General features: G+C 47.9%; 1 protein-coding gene and 1 pseudogene across 1 annotated transcript; both read left to right on the forward strand.

The window, feature by feature from the left end:
• The first annotated feature begins 919 nt into the window (after positions 1–919).
• LOC144105697 (uncharacterized) lies at positions 920–20,333 on the forward strand. Its single transcript, XM_077638801.1, has 2 exons — positions 920–1,472; positions 20,217–20,333. The coding sequence occupies exons 1-2, from the start codon at positions 929–931 to the stop codon at positions 20,249–20,251; spliced, it is 579 nt and encodes a 192-aa protein (XP_077494927.1). The 5' UTR covers positions 920–928; the 3' UTR covers positions 20,252–20,333.
• LOC144105084 (uncharacterized) lies at positions 15,605–18,326 on the forward strand (annotated as a pseudogene).
• Positions 20,334–21,328: the final 995 nt, after the last annotated feature.

The following is a 21,328-nucleotide window of genomic DNA, read 5'->3' on the forward strand; positions in this document are numbered from 1 at the left end:
CGGTCTTGGTATTATTCTAAGAACGAAATCAAGCGCGTGCAAAATCAAATCTTCATATAAACCTCCGTATGTGTTCCAAACGTTATCTACGACGTATTGCTCTCAAAGCTGTGTGTGTAAAGGCAAAAGAAATGGATACTACAGCTAGCAGGTCCGTGAACATAACCAATCCCTGCCGAGACGTACTGACCGTATTCTGGGTCTCCACAGGAAAAGGTTTAGAAGCCGAAGCTGTAGACCAGCTTTCGCAAAGACAGACTATCTTTCGAAGGCTAAGGCCAGTACAGAAAGAGCACTGAGCGAAGCCTATCTATCTATCTATCTATCTCCAAGCGGGTGACATGTGGGCTAGCTCTTCCTCTTTAGCACTTTTACAGAAAGATCTGGACTTTTGGAATGGCAAAGGTTAGCCCTTTAATCTGCTCTGACGTCAGCAAGTACACTCACGCTTGACGTTTCACCGATACCTCGGGGCGTGTTAGCTTTGTGATTGTGCTTTTGCTTGTTCAGTTGTGGGCTTTATATGTCCCCTGTTTTCAAGGAAAAACCATAAGTCGGAAGGCTAAGCTGCCATGTGTGTTCATGTTTCTGTCTCAATTTCTCCTCGTTTACTTAACGAGCGTTAATTCGTCTCGTAAGTTCAGTTTGCAGGTCGACTTCCTAGGGACTTTGAATATAGCAGCCCTTGCACAGCAACGCTGCATCGCCTCTGGCAGAGATCTCCAAAAATCACTGTGTCTGTTAGGCCGCTTCTACCGCCATGACAGCCAGAGACTTGGTAACAATGCGCGAACATCTGAGCCAGTTGAATCGAAATGAACTGCTCCGCTACCGAGCCGTACATATACCGCAGCCTTCAAACGCTGACCGAGTGCGCCCTGATATGGTAATGAACGACATAAACAATTTTCTGCAGGATGCCGTTCGGATGGAAGAGCGCCTGCATCGTATGGCCCGGACGTACTGCTGGCTTATGCCGCGGTATATACTGCGTGGGTGGCGGATGTTTCTGCTCAATGCCAACGTGGACTTGTCCATCGACTGCCCAACGCTGCTTGAGCGGATCGCAGCTGCGCTGCGCCTTCCCGAGCACACCGTCACGATGTCGTGGTACGTTCAGCATGGCACATACTATGCGTGTCTGCTGACTGAGGAGGAAGAGACTCGGCTGTATGAGCACAAGGTGGTCTGCATCACCCTGTGGTCTGGACTTCCGTTGCTGGCAGTCCGATTGATGGGTGCCAGCATTGAACAACGCTTTAGGGACGCTCTGAAGGTGGCGCTTCTCGGCGATTCTTTCAATTTACTTGACGGAATTCACGACGACCTAAACCTCGCATTTTCCGCGGGGCGCAGATTTGTGGACCGCCTTAGCGACCATCTAAGCCGAGAGCAGCAGCATCGTTTTGTGCCCAGAGAAGCACCCGCTGACAAAGAACGGCTACCCACAGATGATGGTGGCTGGCCCGGCGGTAAGCATTTTTTTTTTCTTTTTCAGCACGTCCAGTCGCACTTCACGGGTTTCAGTGGTCTGTGTTTATGTAAGTGCGTGAAGCCCATAGGTCGGCGAACTCACTCATGAGTCGACTCGGGCTCAGTCAGGTTCATTTCAGATCATGATCTGAGTTGTGAGTCCGGACTCATGATCAGATCATTACCCGAGTCGTGAGTGAGTCCGGACTCACATTCAGATCATGATTTCAGTCGCGAGTGAGCCTGGACTCATGTGCAGGTACTGATCGGAGTCGTGAGTAAGTCCGGACTCACGTTCAGTTCACGATGCAAGTCATGAGTGTGGGCTCGCATTCAGATCACGATCTGCGTCTTGTTTAGACCGGTAGAATGTGGGCTTATCAAATAAAACAAGTAAGTGATGCGAGGTTGAACTATCCCACAATCCCAAGTGAATTCATATCGTTTATTGCGCTACATTTTCCTGTGCACTCATAATACTGAATACACTTTTGGTCAAGATGGTGATGTAAAGCAATTTCATTGTTTCGTGGTATGTAGTTTTTGTGGGTGCTGTGTTCTAGACCATTAATAAAAGGCGAAGAAAGCTTATTAGCCTCCGCGCTTGGTGTCGTTGGACATTAGCCGTGGCTTGCTGTATCGGCGTTGCTCTAGTTCTTCCTTTGCTATTTTTAATTGGTTGCAGAACACATGCAGCGGGCTTAGATCTTTACGGCCCGTGAGGAGCAGCTACAGGCCTCTAGGCTTCCGAGCCAGGCCTGGCTGCTGGCGCTACAGGCTGGCAGCAGTTAAGAGCTCATCGCATCCCCGCGGTTTTAATACCTTTGAGCCGTTCAGCGTAAAAACGATTCAGCTGTCCGACGCGTGGGCTTATAAGAATCCTGAGTCAAGGTGAGCATAGGTGAGTCTTAAACTGAAATGCGCAAGGTAGCTCGAATTATTGAGTGCAAATGAGTCGCGAGTCGAAATGAGTGATTCCAGGTGAGTGATGAGTTAATGAGTGATGAATTGATTGAGTGAGCCAAGATCAGCCGTGAATCTCAGTGAGACGTGAGTCGCTATGCGTGGTTGACCCCAGATGACTGGTGGGTCTGAGCGAGCCCAAGTGAGTTGTCAGCCTAATGAGTTTGAGTTAATGAGTTCGGGTGAGCCCGAGACTCTGTGAGTGTGAGTTTGAGTAAGCCTGTAGATTGACCAAACTTTTGTGAGTGATCCTGTGTGAGCACTCGTGATTTTGCCGACGTATGGTGAAGTCTCAGAGTAGCAAGTCCGATTGGATCATTGGGTCAGGGACAACACAGTCGCGCTTTGAGCAGGCGGTGGCATCCACCTACGCATGGAGGCAGTTTTGCGCCTTTCCTTTTCTCAAAACCTGCAGAAGGTTTAGAAAATTGGTTTCTCGCCGGGCTTGGTGATAGTCGTCTTTATCAGCTTCCATTCGGGCGGCGCGAGCATACCAGCCTCGCTGGCCACTTCATTAGAGTGGTTTTTTTCGAGCCAAATTCTTCGAAATCTCACCAAAGGAAATGCACTTATCATCGTAGGAGATTTCAACACCATGGACAGAAGTTGGGGAAACCAGAAACAAGATATCAAGGGAAGAACATTAGCGGAGGTAACGAAATGCTTTGGCTGCGGTCTAATCACAGATCCCGCGGCCGCCACGAGAATCGGGTATAGTGTGAGCACGGAAACTTTCCCGGACCTCATCTTCGTAAGGAAAAGCACGGAATAACAGTGGTTAAAAAGACACGATAGAAAACCTAGGCAGCGATAACATTATCCTCCGGACGCGAATAGCATCGGACAGGATAAGACGCCAGAGTGGAAAAAGAAATATCACAGGCTGGAACGCGTTTCGCGGGGCGTGCAGCCAATCTAAAGGCGGTATCCAGTCACTAGGCGGAATGGAGCGGCATGCTGAGAGAAACGGGAGAAAAATGCACAAAAAGTATGAGGAGAACAGCAACGACCGATATAGACGGGAGCCTCTTCAGGCTATAGGAAGACAGACGCAATCTCACCAAAAGATGGCGGAAGCAACAACGCTACAGGAAACTAAAACTAAACGTAGCAGAAATCAACGCAAAAGCTGAAGAATACGTGACGCAACTAGGGAAACAAACTTGGGAACAACTCAGCGACTCACTTAGGGGAATTCTAGGCGCGGCCAGTATCTGGAATCTCCTTAGAGCACTAATTGACCCGACGAAATCAAATCAGAAAATAGTAAAGCTATTCACAGGTTCATCCACTACTTCCAGGGTTTTGCCACCGCCCTACTATAGATGGCACGAGAAAAATGTGTCCGCGATCACAACCCCCCGCGATACCAATGAACGTATAGGGGAGCCGAAAACTAGAGACTCGACCTCTCTATAACTGCCAAAATGTTTACGCAGCCATAAGGAACCACACCAGAAACACGGCGGCAGGAGCGGGCAGATTCGACAACGCCCTAATCCGCAACGTAATCGACGACGTTTTACAACAGCTCGTAAACTTTCTTAACAAACAATGGGACGTGGGGACGGTTCCCGAAGATTGGAAACACGCCGAAGTAAAAACAATACCTAAACCTGGTAAAAAGCTACAAATTAAATATCTGAGGCCCATCTCGTTCACGTCGAGCGCTTCCAACATTTTATAGCGGGTGGTGACGATACGACTGCAAAATTACATGGAAGATAACGACCGTGTACTCCTACTATGTTCGGCTTCAGATCAAACTCTCGACGCAGGACGGGCTTCTTCAAATACAAGAAGATGTACTCCGAAACGCACCTCGAATGGGCGGAAATGTAATAATGACCCTGTACATATGGGAGGCATTCGATAACGTCAGCCACGAAGCGATCCTTACGGGTCTAGGCGACCTGGACTGCGGAAGCAGAATCCACGGCTACGTAAAAGCCTTTCTGTCCAATAGAACTGCCACTATCGGCATAGAATATCTTCGACCGGACAAAAACACATGCCAAACAAGGGAACACCCAATGGTCAGTCATTTCACCTTTACTGTTCAACATAGGTATGATAGGCCTAGTTGAAAAATTAGACAAGAGCGAAGACATAAGGCACGCCATGTACGCAGACGACATTAAAGTCTGGACAAGCACGGGCTCCCTCGGGGGGAAGAAAGACAGGCTACAGGAAGTGACCTAATGTGTAGAGCAATACGTCGGAGAAAGAGGACTCACATGCTCGACTGAGAAATCGCAACTGCTGCAAGTGTGGAGAGGGAGCAAAACCAGACCGTCTCAACCAGTAAGGATATGGAACTCAAGGTCTATCTACAAGGATCGCCTATACCGGAAAAGAAAACAATATGAATATTGGGCACGTGGGTTCAATCCTACCAACGCAGTACCCCCACTTTCTTCCTGCTCAAAACAACAACGCTCCAGGTCGCACGCATGATCACCCGGATCACCAACAGGCGACATGGCATGCGCGAAGAGGGCACACTAAAACTACTCAAAAAGATGGTCGTTAGTCGAATCACGTACAGCCTACCCCATCAGTGCTTCAACAAGAGCGAAATACAACAAACCGACGTCCTGCGCGCAAAGCCTATAAGACAACGCTCCGACTACCCCAAAACACGTCTACAGAAAACCTCATCGCCCTGGGAGTGCAAAACAACTTCGAGGAGCGACGGGAGGCGCAGCTTGAGTCGCAAGAACTCAGGCTGCTGCAGACAACGACTGGAAGAGCGCTCTTACACAGACTCGGATACCGCGAGAAGATGCGAGCAATGACAAGGAAGGAAACGGCCCCCGACGAGCTTCGCAAGTCCCTCAAGGTAGCGCCAATACAAAGAAACATGTACCCCCAACCTCCACCGAGGCAGAAGAGAAGTGACGGCCGAATTTATCCAGAAAACATACGCGCCTCACAATACGACCATTTATGGAGACGCGTCCTGGAGAGGAGGAGACACCAAAATTGCAGTGGTAACGGTGGTCGATTCGTCACTACAGGAAATAACCAGCGCGTCTATGCGAGACTGCACAGTAGCAGAGGCCGAAGAAAGAGCCGTTGTTCTAGCGGTGGCGGAGGGCTATAGAACTGGGCAGTCGCTAACGATACTGACGGACTCTCAAACCGCTTGCTGAAATTACATGATTGGCAGGATAGGTCGTCATGTGCTCCGCATACTGCTCGCTAAGAGCGACAGAACTAAAAGCCACGAAGAAGAAAACTAGAAGACCACGCACAAAATTGTATGGGTACCGGGACACATGGGGGTGGCAGGGAACCAACAGGGCGACAAGATAGCTCGAGAGTACATTACTTTCCATGCATACTACGAGACCGCGGAACTCGTGCCAGCACCCAAGGAATACTGTACCACACTACAATGCTACAGAGGCAGAAGAATCCGATATCTCTCGCCGCACAAATTGCTCAACAGAGAGGAAGCTGTCTCTTCGAGACAATTACAGACAGGTTGTTATCCAAACCTACACATAGTAACAAAATACACCCTACGATATACGCGGATGTTCATGGGCCGACGAAAAACCCACTCGATATCACATCCCACGGGCCTGTCAAAGCACAGACGTGGTTCCCAAAATACAAAACCCGAGTGCGGAGTACTGGGAGACTCTGCTGTCCAGCGACCGCAGTGAAGACCAACAAGGTCTGGTACAGCGAGCTCATCGGGCGGCAGTGGCCAGCGAAGCCCTGGACTGAGGGCAACCCACCATTGATTAAAAGAGGAAAAGCTTGACAGAGAAGACTCCTAGGGCTACAGCCAAGGAGAGAACATCTTTGAAGATGCCCCAAAGCTGCAGAGTTATAAGGTTTTCTCCTACTGATTAGAGTGGTACGCGATCATCGTAGCCCGCAAGCTCGCGCATTGAATTTTCAGTCTTTCGCGCCGGGTTTGGGTATTGTCGTTTTGATCAACTTCCATTCATAGGGCGCTAAAAAATCTGCTTCGCCGGTCTCTGCATTAGACTGGCACGCCATCACCGCATCACAAATCCCTCACGCTAAATTACCTGTCCCTAGTGCTAGAGTTTCGGTAGCGTCATCTTCATCACCTTCTATTCAGTATGCGCGAAGTGATCAGCTTCGCTTGCTACTGCATTATATTGTTGCGCCATTACCACAGCACAACGCCCCACTCGCTAAATTGCGTCTCCCCCGCCGGGTTTGGGTAGCGCTGTCTGCACCAACTTCCATTCGTAGGGCGCGAAGAGATCTGCTTCGCCGGCCTCGGCATTACAGTAGTACGCCATTACCGCAGCACAACACCCTCACGCTAAATTACCAGGCTCTAGTGCTAGGGTTTTGTTAGCGTCGTCTTCATCATTTTTTGTTGAGTGTGCGTAAAGTGATCAGCTTCGTTGGCCACTGCATTAGAATGTTACGCCATCACCGCAGCGCAACGCCTCAGCGCTAAACTGCGTCTCTCCCGCTGGGTTTCAGTAGCGCTGTCTGCATCAACTTCCATTCGTAGGGCTCGAAAAGATCTGCTTCGCTGGCCTCTACATTTGAGTGGTAAGCCATCCCCGCAGAAAAACACATTGAACTCTCATAATTTCCAGTCTCTCGGGATGATGATGTCCTCAGGCTGAATGGCGCATACGTGCGCGGCGGTGAATTGGCCAGGGTGCATTGCTGATACAAGTGCACACTTGGGCAAGGAGTGGAGTATTTAGATAATTTTTTGGCGAAGAACCGAATTTGTATTAAAAAAAGGTGATAAAAGACGAAAAAAAAAGCTGTGAATACACATTCTAGCATAAGAATCTAACTGATGCAATTATATATCCGCGAATAAAATCGCACATTGGTTTCAAGGTATATCCCTTGGCGCTTGCCCCGAAGGACAGGAGGTTCAGAATACATTGAGGTAGCCCCAGTCGAGCGAGCGGCATCTCCAAGTATAGTCTACGGAGAGAAGCGAATCCCCGGCAAAAGAGGAAAAAAGGCCGCCACCGTCTGGAAGATGTTGAACTTACGAGCGTTATAGCTGTTTGGTTTTTTAGATGATGAAAACGAAGAAGAACGCGCCGCTCGTCTCGAGAAGCGGAATTTTTATACCCTTTGAAACGGGGTGGATTGCCACCATGCTCGGATGGATGGATGGAAGGTAGGAGCGTCCCCATTGAAACGGGGCAGTGGTTGTTGCCACCATGCTCAGTTTTTTCCTCTTTATTTTGTTTAACTCTGCTGTGAGTTGTTAATAAAATTCGCCATTTTCTTTAAAATACATTTTAGAATAAGGTGTTCTATTGTTTCTACAGATACTCGGATACCCGCGCACGCACGCCGCCTAGCGGAACGATTGCCCCCAAACGCCATTTATAAGAGAAATTACGATGCATGTCTACCCTATTTCGAGTTGCATTCCCTCAAGATACGTCTGAAACGAAGTTTCCTTCATTTTGGGGGTCAAGGTGGGCCTAGAATTAGGCTTGCGGTGCGATATGCCGGCGCTTCAATTAGTAATTGCATGTATACAATGTTTACCTATTTTTTAATTGTAGTCTTATGTCTATAAAACAACCCATTAGGGTTTTATTTGCCAAAAAAATTCGTTCTACAACTGTCCCCGTATGGTTGCCCGTTGTTGTCGGGTTATATACCGGGTGTTTCAACTAATTTGAGCCAAGAGATAAAAATCAATTATCATAGGCAGGCGGGTGAAATCAATTGCACATTGGTGACAGCCAGCTTGCGCACCAGAAGATCTTTGTTTCGCAAATAACTAATATTTAGATTAAGTTTAATTATCTTACTTAAGCAACATTAAATTTAGGAAACAAAGTGCATTTGAAGAGTTGTGGAGCGCCTTTTGAAACCCCCATTCCATCATTTAGGATAAGGAAATCCTCACAGCGTTCTTATTTCCCAGCTCAAAAAAAAAAAGCTCACGGAATACAAAATAAACCACGTGACTAAAGCACTTGCACGCCCCGATCGTGCTGCTCTCAAGCGTGGTTTGAGCAAACGAAATCACCTGCAGCCTTGCCTCGCCGGTTCGCCCAGCAGCGGCATTCCGATAAGTTGGCGGCGGCAGCTCGCACTGCGATGTGTGCCAGTGGCTGACGCAGACGAGAAACCACCGCCAACATGTCGGCCTGCCGCTGGTGTGAGGCCTTCGAGTCAAGGCTGCAGGTGATTTTGTTTGCTCAAACCACGCTTGAGAGCAGCACGATCATGGCGCGCAAGGTGTTAGTCACGTGGTTTATTTTTTGTTTCGCCGGCTTTGTTTGCAGCTGGGAAAATAAGACGCACGTGAGGATTTCCTTATCATTCAGGGGGGGTCTCTGAAGGTGCTCGACAACTCTTCAAATGCAGTTGTTTGTCTGAGGTCAGTATTAATTTAGATCATTAAACTTAATTATACGATTCATTACTTTAGAAAACAAAAATTGCCTGTGGTGCGCAACGTGGCTGTCACCGATATGCAACTTGTTCCACTCGCGTGCCTCTAATAATTTATTTTTGAACCCTTGGATCAAGTTAGCTGGGACACCCGGTATAGCGGAACGAATGTATACTTGTATAGCGGTCTCGTAAGGGCAAGGTTTTCCTACTCGTTTTATGATATTTTTGGTTAGTGGGGGAAGGGATGAGAGGGCACAACCAATTTTAATGGCCGCCATCTTGGATTCGATAACTATGCCTCCATTTCGTCGCCTGAGGTAATACTCACATAGTTCCACCCAACTTTTTTAGATAAGGACAGTTGGAAAACTTGCCTATAACTTACCCCCGGGAATCGGCCCCACTTCCTTTGCCGCTTTCATCTCAAAGAGACGCGAGCACCATCTCTAGGGTTTTGACAGTGCCACGTTAGTTTTCTTTGCTTTATACAACGTTATCTAAAAACGTTGCTCCACGTTTTTAGATAATTGCAGCCGGGCGCCGAGAGGACCAAAAACGGGTGCCGCATGGGCGGTGGCGCAGCGGTCGCTTTGGGATGGGCGCGTCGTCTGCTACTCCCAACTTGAGGAGTGTAACAGACGGTGACTCGAGTGCGTACAGAAACGTAATGATAATGAATACAAACGTATGTTGCGCCTTCGTCTCTTTTGTATTTATTTATTTATTTGAACCTTAAGAGTCCCTGGTGCGGGCGCAAAAACAGCTGTTAACAATGATTGTTACATGGCAATCATGACAATGACATGGCTTCCTCGATGGCAGTCTTGAAATGGGCTGCATCAGGGATTAGTGCTAAGTTGCGGGGAAGGTCATTCCAGTCGCGAGCTGCGTGGACAAAAAATGATTTCTGAAATGTAGTAGTGCGGGCCCGATGCGGGATGACGCTGTTTGTATGACCTGTGCGGGGTGTTCAACGTACTGGTAGAATGAGCTTGCTGTCACGGGGAGAACAATGGAAAAACCTGTGATAAAGGCAGAGACGTGAAATTCGGCGACGAGAAGCGAGAGAAGGAAATTTTAGTTGGAACTTCAAGGCGGATATGATAGACTATCGCGAGTATTTTGAAGGAATAAAGCGAGTGCCTCGATTCTGAACAGTTTCAAGGGCTGAGGTAAGGTTAGACTGATAAGCGTCAAATATTGCGCAAGCGTATTCAAGTTTAGGTCGCACAAACGTTTTATAAGCTAGTAATTTTAAGGAACAAGGTGGCATGCGCAGGTTACGACGGAGATACCCAACTGCTCGATTAGATGAGTTTATTATGTGGTTAATGTGGCAAGACCATGATAAGTCACTAGTGAGGTTAATACCAAGATACTTAAAAGAGTTAGTGGAAATAATGGCAGTATCGTTAATTTTATAAGTAGGCGAATTTTAATTTCGGCGGCGGTGAAAAGAAATTTGTACAGTTTTTGCAGTATTTAGGGACATTAGCCACGTAGAGCACCACTGCTGTATGTTATCCGGGTCATTTTGGAAGATGTAAGCATCCTAGGCGTTAGTTATGGGGCGGTAGAGTACGCAAACATCCGCGAAAAGGCGGATGCTAGATGTTACTGTGGAAGGCAAATCTGTAATGTAGATTAGAAAGAGCAAGGGGCGAAGAACTGTGCTTTGGGGTTTTCCTGAAGGAACGTGTGAGTAAGATGATAAGAAGCCATTAGCGGAAACAAACTGCATGCGGTAAGTTTAAAAGCCTCTAATCCAGTTCAAGGCTCTAGGATGAATGTTTAACAGAGACATTTTAAGTAAAAGGCGGTAATGGGGTACTTTATCGAAAGCATTCTCGAAATCTAGAAATTGCACATCAGTTGGAATATTGCGGTCAAGATAGGAATGAATGTCATGCAGGAACAAAGCTAATTGGATTTCACATGATTGGTATTTCCGGAATCAATAAAACAAGACGGCTTAGTAGCATTTATAGCCATAACCTTAGCCGGGTACGTAGAAGACGCGTTAGCAAACAGCTTATCACATGCGTATTTGATACGCATTCAAGAAGTAAAGCTAACGTGCTCCCAGTTTCGATCACTTATAGAAAATGCCTAAACCACCATGACGATTATATTTAAATCTCGACGCATTAACACAAAGTGGCTTAAGAAGAAACTAAAGTGCGTATGCCGAAAAAAAGAAATAGAAAGCATTTAGTGTCTTTGTAAGCTTTTGCTAGGAATTATTTACAGACGCTCCACTTTTAGTGATCTAATCAATAGAGGAAAGTTTACAGTCTACTTTGCACAACCGCATATTACACACGCGAGGAACCCAAATAACGAGGGGGTAAGCGGCACGTTGTGTTTCTCTGATTTTACCCGCGTGGTACCGCGGAAAGAAGGGCTTTAAGTTTCGGCCAATATCTACAGACACAAGCTCAACCCCGAGCATCCTGGACTCTCGTACCGCAGGCTTAGAGCGCACGCGAACCTTGCAATACGTAGACGATTGCTGCTTGAAGCAGCCGCGCCCGGCGCAATCGATGCGAGGCGCGAGCCTGCGTATACCAGTTATGCAGCAAACTGTCCACGTGACCAAGCGCAGCCAATGGCCGTAGCGGCGGCGCAGAGAAAACTAAGAAAACTACCTTGCTAATGTCAAAACCCTAGAGATGGCGGTCGCGTCTTGTGGAGATGAAAGCGGCAGCAGAAGTAAGGCCGCATCGCGGGGGCAAGTTTTCCAACTGTCCTTATGTAAAAACGTTGGTTCCACCTCTATCCTCCATATTGGCTGTTGACGTGATAATTGGCACGCGGCAGGTGGTTGTTTCTCCAGTGCTATTGTAGATGGCGCTACAAGTCTCAATGCGAGATGCGCTGTTTTCTAGTTGCAGCCACAGATGATGCTTTGATCTCAGAGGGGGTAGGAGACCCCCCGAAATCTCGAAACGTGATGAGTAAGAGCTAACGTTCATAAAAGTTATCTATTGCCTCGTGATCAGACTTGGGTATCGTCGTCCTCATCAAAGTCCATTCAGTGGTAGTGGTAATGAAGAACCTTAATTGCACACTAAAGATGTGTGGACCCCTATTGGAACCCACATGCTACTTTGTGTCCCTAGTGCGTGATCCCATTTCTCGAAACCGCCGTCCTGGCTCTCTGGACCAACCCAAAGGCGTACAATACAGCACAGGGCATATCAGACAGGGTAGTATCCCTTTACTTTTATCTTATTCCGGCTGTCTGAAAATGGAAATTTGGTTTTTGGGTGAAGGAAATGGCGCCGTATCTGTCTCATATATCAGCGGACACCTGAACCGTGCTGTAAGGGAAGGGATAAAGGAGGGGCTATGAGAAGAAAGGAAGCAATTGGTGCCGTAGTGGAGGGCTCCGGAAAAGTTTCGTCCACTTGTGGATCTTTAACTTCCACGGAAATCGCACTGCACATTAGCGCCTTAGCGCTCGTGTGCAGTGCGAGATCAGTGCACGTTAAAGATCCCTAGGTGGTCGAAATTGTTCTAGAGCCCTCTATGTTATTGTTTTCTACGACTGTAGTGGTATTTTTGATTAGCTTTTTGTGTTCACAAAATTGAATTGAGTTGGTTGGCGGGGAAAGGAAATAACGCAATATCTGTGTCACATCTCGGCGATCACCTGAAGCGCGCTGTAAGGTAAGGGATAAAGGAGGTACTGAAAGAAGAGAGGAAGTGGTGCCGCTGAGGAGGGCTCCGGAATAATTTTGACCACTGGGAATGTTTAACTTGCACGGACATCGCACAGCACACGGACGCCTTTGCGTTTCGCCTCCATCAAAACGCTGTCGCCGCAGTCGCGTTCGAACCCGGGTTCTCCGGATCGGTAACCGAGCGCCCTAACCACTGATCTACTGCGGCGGGTCTGGTCACGTTGTTTCGCAATGTGGCTGGAGATATGCTTTGCTGTTTCCTTCCAGTGGTTTCTTGGAATAATCCTTCTGTTGTCAGCGCTCGTCGTTTGTGCTCCTTTTCTCTGTCCCGTTGTGCAGCGCTGTGCTTTCTTTTAATACGCTATACCAATAAGCCCAAACTACCACCTTCTTAAGAACTTTTTCAGAAGCTGCAAGGTAATGCGGATAACCATGGCGCCGCAAAAATTCTCTTGAGAAGTGTGTGCGATTCCTCTTCCTGAGGGCACCCAGACACAAGACAATTGTAAAAGAAAGGGGATTATACTCTATATGGACAGCGGGTATCCCATTCCTACGGCCAGCGGTGTCACCACGACCGACTTTGTCCAAGTTCGAGCCAAACGGGAATGGCAAAGCGACTCGTCGCCCCACTTATAAAGCGCTTCCCACCAAGTGGTCTTTCTCGCCATCACCGAGAAAGAAGATTCGGGGGCCAACGAACAGGTGAACACGATATTTTTGCTGGGAACAGAGCCCAAAATACGTAACCATTGTCTTTCTTAAGGATATACAGGTATAAGGAATAACAGCAGGTAAGATTAAATGTCAACTACCAAACTGCTAAATAGAGTGGGGATTTTCTCTTAGGCTTCCTTAGTGAAAACAGCAGCTGTGTTTCAGCACATCGTAGAGCAAGCTTTAGCCTGGATGTTCTGCTTAGAGGAAATGCTTGTTCGAAGAAGGTCATGTTTGCTAATATGCACGTGAAGACTTCGCAGGTAGCGCTCTTCAGTGCGTGCGTCAATATTTGCCCTGGCATCGATGCCCAAAATTGCCAAATCGGCGTGTTTTTATTATTAGATTTTTTAAATAACCTTCGGGTAGTGCACCGTCGATACCCTCAAAACAACAGTTCTGAACAATAAAAATTGCTGTACTGCCAAGGCATAGGTGAAACGCACTAATTCACTGTACCTTAATTCCTTGCGCTGCTTCTTCTTCACAGTGACACTTACGGTGTGCTCTCTCTCCCTGTTTTTTTTCCGTGTGTGCAGTGAATTTTGCGTTCTTTTCTTTTACAGCTGCATGGGCGGAAGGCAACAAACCAGGCCACTCTTTAAACCTCGCTATTTCCAAGCTTGGAGAATGACTGAAAGAAAACAAAACGGAAGATTTGAGAGGTAGTGTGGGTGCGGTTCCTAGTTCAGTATACCAGCGGCTGGCGCTGTAGTCCGTGCTCGTGCTACAAAGGCCTGTTTTCATCCTTGAGTTCACAACTGGAAAGGGTAACCTTCCACTCCTCAGTAGCTGCACTGCATTTGGATCGTTTGGGCCGGCCGACACCGTGCGTAGCAGGCCCGCTTTCTTCCCGCACAATCTGCCTTTTGGGTCGTAAGACCCGAGGCTTATTAGTTGAGACGGGCGTTTAACTTGCAAGTCCCAGTCTGGAGGTGTCGTCATCCAACCTCCTCCGCTTTGGAGAGCCCCTTTGACGAGGCGGATATTTTCTGCGAGATACATGTAGTTTGCAGCGTTGTAGCCTCTTGCCATATGTCGTTATTGGGCCGGGGTGAGGTTGGGAGCGAGTTATAGTTGTATAAAACTTAAGAGCGCAGCGGCTTTTCCCTGTCAAAGGAACTCCTTCCAGCCAGTGGCATCGGCCGATTCTTATGAACCTGCTAGTATGAAAAAGCAAGGGACTGTACACCTGAGTCACTCTGACGCCACGCTGACAGTGACCTAGCAACGTGACCTATTGCGTCACCTTCCTGTTCCTTCATCAACCCGTTTTCTATCGGCAATAAACGCTGTTCACTGACTGCCGGCCTGCTCACATGGTGGCAGCGGTCCCTAGTCGGCATGTCGACGCCAGCGTCCCTTCTTCCGCCACCGAAGCCCTTGGACACATCAGGAAACGCTTGGCTAAGATGGCAAGTGTGGAAGAGTGAGTTCACGTTGTTTTCTACCACTACCCTGCTGAACAAACAAAGCAAAGAGGTGCAGGTAGCCATACGGCTTGTGACGGTTGGTGAAGAATCTAAAGAGGCGTACAGCAGGTCGTCCTACTAAAAAAGTTTAAGGATTTCTATAATCACGAAACCAACCTAAAATTTCGCAAATTCCGCTTTGGCTCAAGAAACCAAAAGGAAGGCGAAAGCTTGAGTGAGTGGCTGACAAAACTACAAATACTGGCAAAAAATTGCGAATTTGGAGAGCTAAAAGACCGTATGCAGCGCATCCGCATTATTTTGGGCATTCGAGACAGAAACTTGCAGCAAAACTTAGTCGCTGAGAACTGGTCCTATCAGGAGACTGTCGAAATATGTCGCACCCTAGAACAAGGGAGAAAAGTTGTCCGCGAGATAAGCGAAGCGAGAGGAACCACCTATGAAACTAGAGTTCATGCAGTAGCTGCTAAAAACGACGTCTGCAATAGACGCGGTTATCAGACGCACCGTAGTGGAATATGCCCCGCGAACGGTAAAACCTGCAAGAAATGCGGCAGGCGGAACTACTTCGAACAAGTATGTTGCCGCATTCACGAAGCGCGATTCAGAGAAGAAAAGATTTGCGGGAGCTGCAGGTAGAAGACGAGGTTTACTTGGAAACTTTGACAGTGCACACACAACGGCCGACAACTTGAGTGCGATTGTGGACATTGACGGCACACCAATGAAGTGCAAATTAAGACACGGGAGCAAACTGCTGCTTTATATAAGAAAAAAGACATCAGAAAACTGCCAGATAAGCCAGAACACACCAGCCTGGTCACGCTTACAGCATTTTCTGGGCACAAAACCACTTCCCGTGGGAAAGTACGTCTGTTGCTTTCTGCAAACGGCAAAGCTCGGGAAGAAAGATTTTTCATTGTGGAGCAGAAGATGCCAGTAACAATGAGTGGTACAGCAGCCCAAAGTTTCGGGTTTATCAGCCGCTTGCAGAGGATTCAGCATGACCAATTCTACCCACCAGCAGAGCCTTTTGCAGAAGTCTTCAAAGGGCTAGGCCAGCTGAAAGACTTCGAGTGCAGCATGAAGCTGAAGCCTGGTGCCGCGGGTGCCGCCGTACCAGCTATAAGATTTCTTGTGGCCCTTCAAGACAAGGTGGAAGTGGAACTATAGCGTATGGAAGAGCAAGGCATCATAAGAAAGGTAACCGAGCCTACTGACAAGGTCTAGTCCCATGATCACTTTAGTTAAAAAGTACAAAGTACGCATTTTTCTCGATCTAGCAGAACTAAACAAGTCGCTTTTACGAGAACAATTTCCTATGCCGACATTAGAGGACGTAGTTCAGCGACTTTCCCGGGTTGTGTTATTCTCTACTTTAGATGCCATATCAAAATTTTGGTCGATTAAATTGCACGAGGGAAGCTCAAAACTCTGCACAATGAGCACGCCGTACGGGCGCCAACGTTTTCTTCGCATGCCGTTCGGAATCGCCTCTGCTCCAGAGATTTTCCAAGCAGTAATGCACCCCTTGTTAGAAGGGTTACCATGCGTGTCTGTAGTTATGGACGACAGATTGCTCTGGGGAAGAACTAAAGAGGAATGTCACCACCACTTGACAATCCTGTTGCACGCTGTAAAGAGAACAATCTTAGGCTGAACCTCAAAAAATGAGCGTTTTTGCAGCGCCAAGTGCGTTATCGGGGCCACATCATCACTGCAGAAGGCCTGCAAATAGACCAGCAACGAGTTCAAGATGTACTACAAATTCCAGAGCCCAAGAACTCTAAGGAGCTACAAGTATTTCTTGACATGATTAATTTTGTGCAGCGGTTCATTCCCAGCATGTCCGATGTGACTGCCCTGCTCCGAAAATTTCTGCGCAAAGACATTGCGTGAGTGTGGACCGAAGAGCAGGAAAGAAGTTTTAAGAGGTCGCGGCAGTCCTTGGTAGAAGCACCTGTGCTATAGTGCTTCAACCGGAGTAAATCTATTATCCTCTCAGTCGATGCCAGCCAATTGGAAGTTGGAGTGCTTCTAATTCAAGAAGGCAGCCCTGTAGCTTTTTCTTCTCGGTCGATGACAGGCGCAAAACAGCGCTATGCGAAAATTGAAAAAGAGACAGACGCTATTGTGCTCGGTTGCACGAAATACCACGATTGTATTTACGGCCAGCCAGAAGTAACCGTTGAGACCGAACACCGCCCTTTGGTGCCGATATTCAAGAGGCAGTTGCATCAGTGTCCTCTTCAATGGCAACGCATGAGACTAACCCTGCAACGCTATCCCATCAATGTTATCTACAAACCGGGCAAAGAACTACTTCTTGCAGATGTTTTGTCACGGTTTCCCAGCAAAGAATACATGCCTGAAGAGGCAGAGCAGTTTCAAGTAAATGTGCTAGATTTTGTTTCTGCTTCAAATGACCGTCTCCGGGACCTCCTTGCAGCAACCGATGGCGATCCTGCTCTGCTCCAGCTGCGTGGATATGCGAAAACAAGCTGGCCGGATGGCAAGCGTAATGTCCCCGAAGCTCTCCGCCCATACTGGTCATACCGGGAGGAGATACACACCTAGGACGGCCTGTAATTTCGCAGCAATAAGGTAATCATACAACACTCGAAGAGAGCAGAAATTTTGTGTCTTCTTCACGCCGCACATTCGGGAGCAGATAAAATGAAAGAGCGGGTGGTAAGTGTCATGTTTTGGCCAAACAAGTGTGCAGAGGTAGACCAGTACTCTAGAGCTTGCAAAATCTGTCAAACGCATCAACCACGCAATGCGAAGATGTCACTTTTGAGCCACGAAGTACCTAGCTTGCCATGGGAAGCCGTGGGATTCGACTTGTTCTTTTACGTTGGCCGGCAGTTTGCCATACTTATCGACTTCTATTCATCTTCTTTGAAATGAGCGAATTCCAACATCTGGCAGCGAAACTGCTCAAATCGTGGTGTGCGTAAATTTTCGCTCTTCATGGACTGCCCTCAAAGCTGTGCAGTGATAACGCCCACCGTTAGACAGCGCCGAATTCAAGGCATTTCTAACCACGTTAGGTATTGCACACGTCACTTTGAGCCCGTACCATCCGCGCTTTAACGGAATGGCCGAGAGGGCAGTCCAAGAGGCTAAGAAGGTACTGAAAAAGTTCTCGCGTAGGATGCCAGACTTCCAAATGGCTTTACTCGAGTGGCGCAATAACCACAGGGATCCTGTGCTGAAGTCTCCTGTGCAGAGGCTTATGGGAAGGCAGACGAGAACTCTGCTCCCGGTACCGGCAGAACACTTGGTTCCAGAGACGGTGCCCAGCAGAACCGTGCACAAGAGACTCCAGGAAATTCGCCAGCGCCAGAGGACCCACTACAACCGTGGCTCCAGACACCTGCCTCCCCTGTCGCAGGGACAGCAGATAACGTAAGACACTCTTCTTCGGACCTGGGCATCTGCTGTCTTCCTGAGGCCAGCGGAGACATCGCGTTTCGCGATCCTGAAAACGGAAGACGTCCGGAAGATCAGGAGGACCCGGGAACATATACGCGACGTAACCCTTCGGCCAGGTGATCCTCCAGCGTCTGACAACCCAGACGTCGCACACGACTCCCCAGAGCTACGGCGAAACACACAACATTGTCTCCAGCCCCGCCGATACCCACTGCCGTAGAGACGTTAAACTAATTGTTTAGGAAAAGAAAGATGTAGCAGAGCTCAAAAGAAAACATTTGACAGAAGTCTGTCTGGTTGGGAAATTAATTTAGTAGAAAGATGACTGACGCCAACCAGGTTAATTTTTGAAAAACACGACGTTTCGGGACCAGCTCGGTCCTTTCTTCAAGGTGTGACTACGGGCGAGGCGCAGCTCGGCTGTTTAAGCCCTCGTGTTGAGTACCTCCTGGTCAATGGTCGCAAACCATGGATGTAAGGCGAAGGAAGTGTCCCCAGTGAGCGATTAACATTCCTCCGTGTCTGTTGTATGTGCCACGACTCCAGCAGAAGCCTCCTGCACTGGCTAGCTTCGGTGTCTAGTAGAGTAGTGCCGTTGAAGTCAATTCGGTGGTCCCATTCCTCGCAGTGTTCGGCCACCGCGCTGCGCTGACGGTTAATTTGCCGGACGTCCGCTTTGTGTTGCCTCATTCTTTCGGCGAAGTTCTTTTCCCCCACCTACGAAGCCGGGCAGACCGAGCAGGGAATCTTGTATGCAACCCCTTGGGCCCTTTCTTTTGGGTGACGGTCTTTCGGGCGGGGGAGGAAGCGTCCGATGGTGGTAGCCGGTTTGTGCGTTGTTAGCACCCTTTCTTTGCCGAGAATTCGAGCCAGCGTCTCGCTCGCGCCTTTCACGTATGGCATGCAAACACGTTTCCCGTTCTGGCGTGTGCTTGCGGAAGGAATAGAGCTGTTTCTGTTTTTTTTCTTTTTTGCTTTTGGCTGACGCGCCGGATGAATGAACTGGGGTACCAATTTTTTTGGAGATCGGAGACTACTCGGTTGTTTTTCCTTCATGTGAAGAACTAGAAGGCTCTCTTCAATCGGCTCATATCAGCTCTCTTCAATAAAGATGTTAACAGATGCCTTGTGGGGACTGGGATGATTCGCAATTGAAATGGAGGTACCGTGCCGTGTCGGTTGGTTTTCCGTATATCGAGAACCGCAAGCCTTTGTCGTGCCTTGTGACTAGAACGTCGAGAAAAAGCAGACTGCCCTGCTGCTCACGTTCAACTGTAAAATGTATGGCCGATTCAGCTGAATTTAGATGGATTAGGAGGAGCTGGGTCATTCTGACGTCATGTTGACAGCTACCTAGCATCGTTACCCTTTACGTCACGCTCCTCTCCCTTCATAAAGCCGTTTCCTATCAGCAATAAACGCTGTTCTTCACTGACTGCTGCCTGCTCACAGGGGTGGTAAATGAAAATCGATATCTTCCCTCGGTGGTCGGGGTTAGTAGCAGCTGATCGGTTCATTGTGGCGCCGCTGCCTACATTGTCACACTAGTAGGTTCATGAAACCGGCCGACTTCATTGGTTGCAAGAGCGTCCTATCAAGGCTAAAAACCGCTGGGTTCTTGAGTTGTATCTGACTATACACAGCTAGAGGCGCGGGGGAGAAGAGCTCGGGCAGCGCGATAACCGCTCTGCCTTCCTTCTACTGTTCCCTTTTTAAAAGAAACGGCAACTGTGTCAAAAATAACGAAAATTTTGTTTTTTTTTTACTCCGTCGTTGTAACCGATTGTTCTTTTGCAGTATTTTTCTGTAGTACTTTTTTTTCTGCCGTAATGTTCTCTAGCTCTGTAGTACTTTTCTGCAGTAACCACATTAAATTCTTTTGCTACTCCAAAAACTTCTGTTGTTACTGCAAGTTCAGGGTCAGAAATATCACCGAAAGTGTGTTCTGACGACAGAAACATTTCTGTTGTGTTTTTCCACTGGGCTTGATGTCCCGGAGTCCAAAAACGTATTTTAGTATATTGGGGAGGCCATGAATTTGCAGCATTCTGGCCGCCGTGTTCCCAACTCTCCCGTTATAAAAAGAGGGTAGGCCGCAACTTAATCCCTGATTATTTAGGTGCAGGTGGCGTGCGTGGCGGACAAGGCAGTTAGCCTGGAGAGGGGGTTGCATCAAGGAGGCGCCACCTATCACTCCCCCCAAGACACAACGTCTTCGACTTCGTAATGAGTGCCGTATTTTCTTTCAATTCTTGAACGTTCTTCGAGTGCAGCCGCACAATTCTTTTACTTCTGTTCGACAATTACACAAATAAATATTTGTACCACCCTTACGTCTGGTATGGTTTTCTAGGAGACGGAAATGTTAATTCAACAATAAAAAAAATTATTCCGATGTTTGACTCAATCAACAAACATCTAATCCAGAACAAACATCCAATCGCAGGAGCAAGATAATAAATTATGACTATTATCAATTGTAACAAAAATTTCAATGACAGTGGCGGCGGCACGTGTTATTTCTTCATTTCTTTTATAAATTTGTTTATGTATTGTTCTCTCAGAGCCAAGGGCATTACAGAGGGCAGTTGGTTACATAAAATAAAGGAAAACATTGAATACAACACCATAAATGCTTTTGGAACACAAATTAAACTTTCTCCTTAATATACAAACTTAGATAGTGCATCGCGAAAACGCAGGTTATCTTCAAGGGCTGCAATGTGAGGGGAAGGGGAGTCCACCCGAAGAAAGTCCGGGTGAGGTTAGACTGAAAACAGGCGTTAGTACAAAATGCGCGTATGTACCAATATTTGTACCGTAGGTTGCAAAGAATTATGTCGCGTGGCGTGTTTGCAGCGAGCGTTCAGAGCGCGTTCAACCTATTTCACTCGGTGCTCGTCTGAGTGCACTCGTCTTCGTCTTACCCCGCAGCGTCCCGAGCTCGACGCACCCTATCAGCTACATTCGTGGCAACATAGCTCTCACTTCATCATAAGGCTGACTACGCCTATTGCAATGCAAAGTCATCTTCCATGCCTCTCCAATTAACCGTCCTTTGCCAGCTGCGGCCACTGTATCCCCACGAACTCATCCGCCCACCCAACTTTCTGCCACCCCCAGCTACGCTTGTCTTCTCTTAACATCCACTACGCAACACTTAAGAAGCATTGGTTATACTGACTTCGCATTACATGCCCTGCCCAAGCCCATTTCTTCCTCTTGATTTCG

The sequence above is a fragment of the Amblyomma americanum genome, chromosome 9, assembly GCF_052857255.1.
Source record: "Amblyomma americanum isolate KBUSLIRL-KWMA chromosome 9, ASM5285725v1, whole genome shotgun sequence".
In the NCBI taxonomy this organism is placed as follows: domain Eukaryota; kingdom Metazoa; phylum Arthropoda; class Arachnida; order Ixodida; family Ixodidae; genus Amblyomma; species Amblyomma americanum.

Bases quoted from the DNA above. Each gene is read 5' to 3' on its own strand.
- LOC144105697 (XM_077638801.1), top strand. From the start codon at position 929: ATGGAAGAGCGCCTGCATCGTATGGCCCGGACGTACTGCTGGCTTATG. The intron at 1,473-20,216 runs GTAAGCATTTTT...CTGATTATTTAG, and splicing joins TGATGGTGGCTGGCCCGGCG to GTGCAGGTGGCGTGCGTGGC.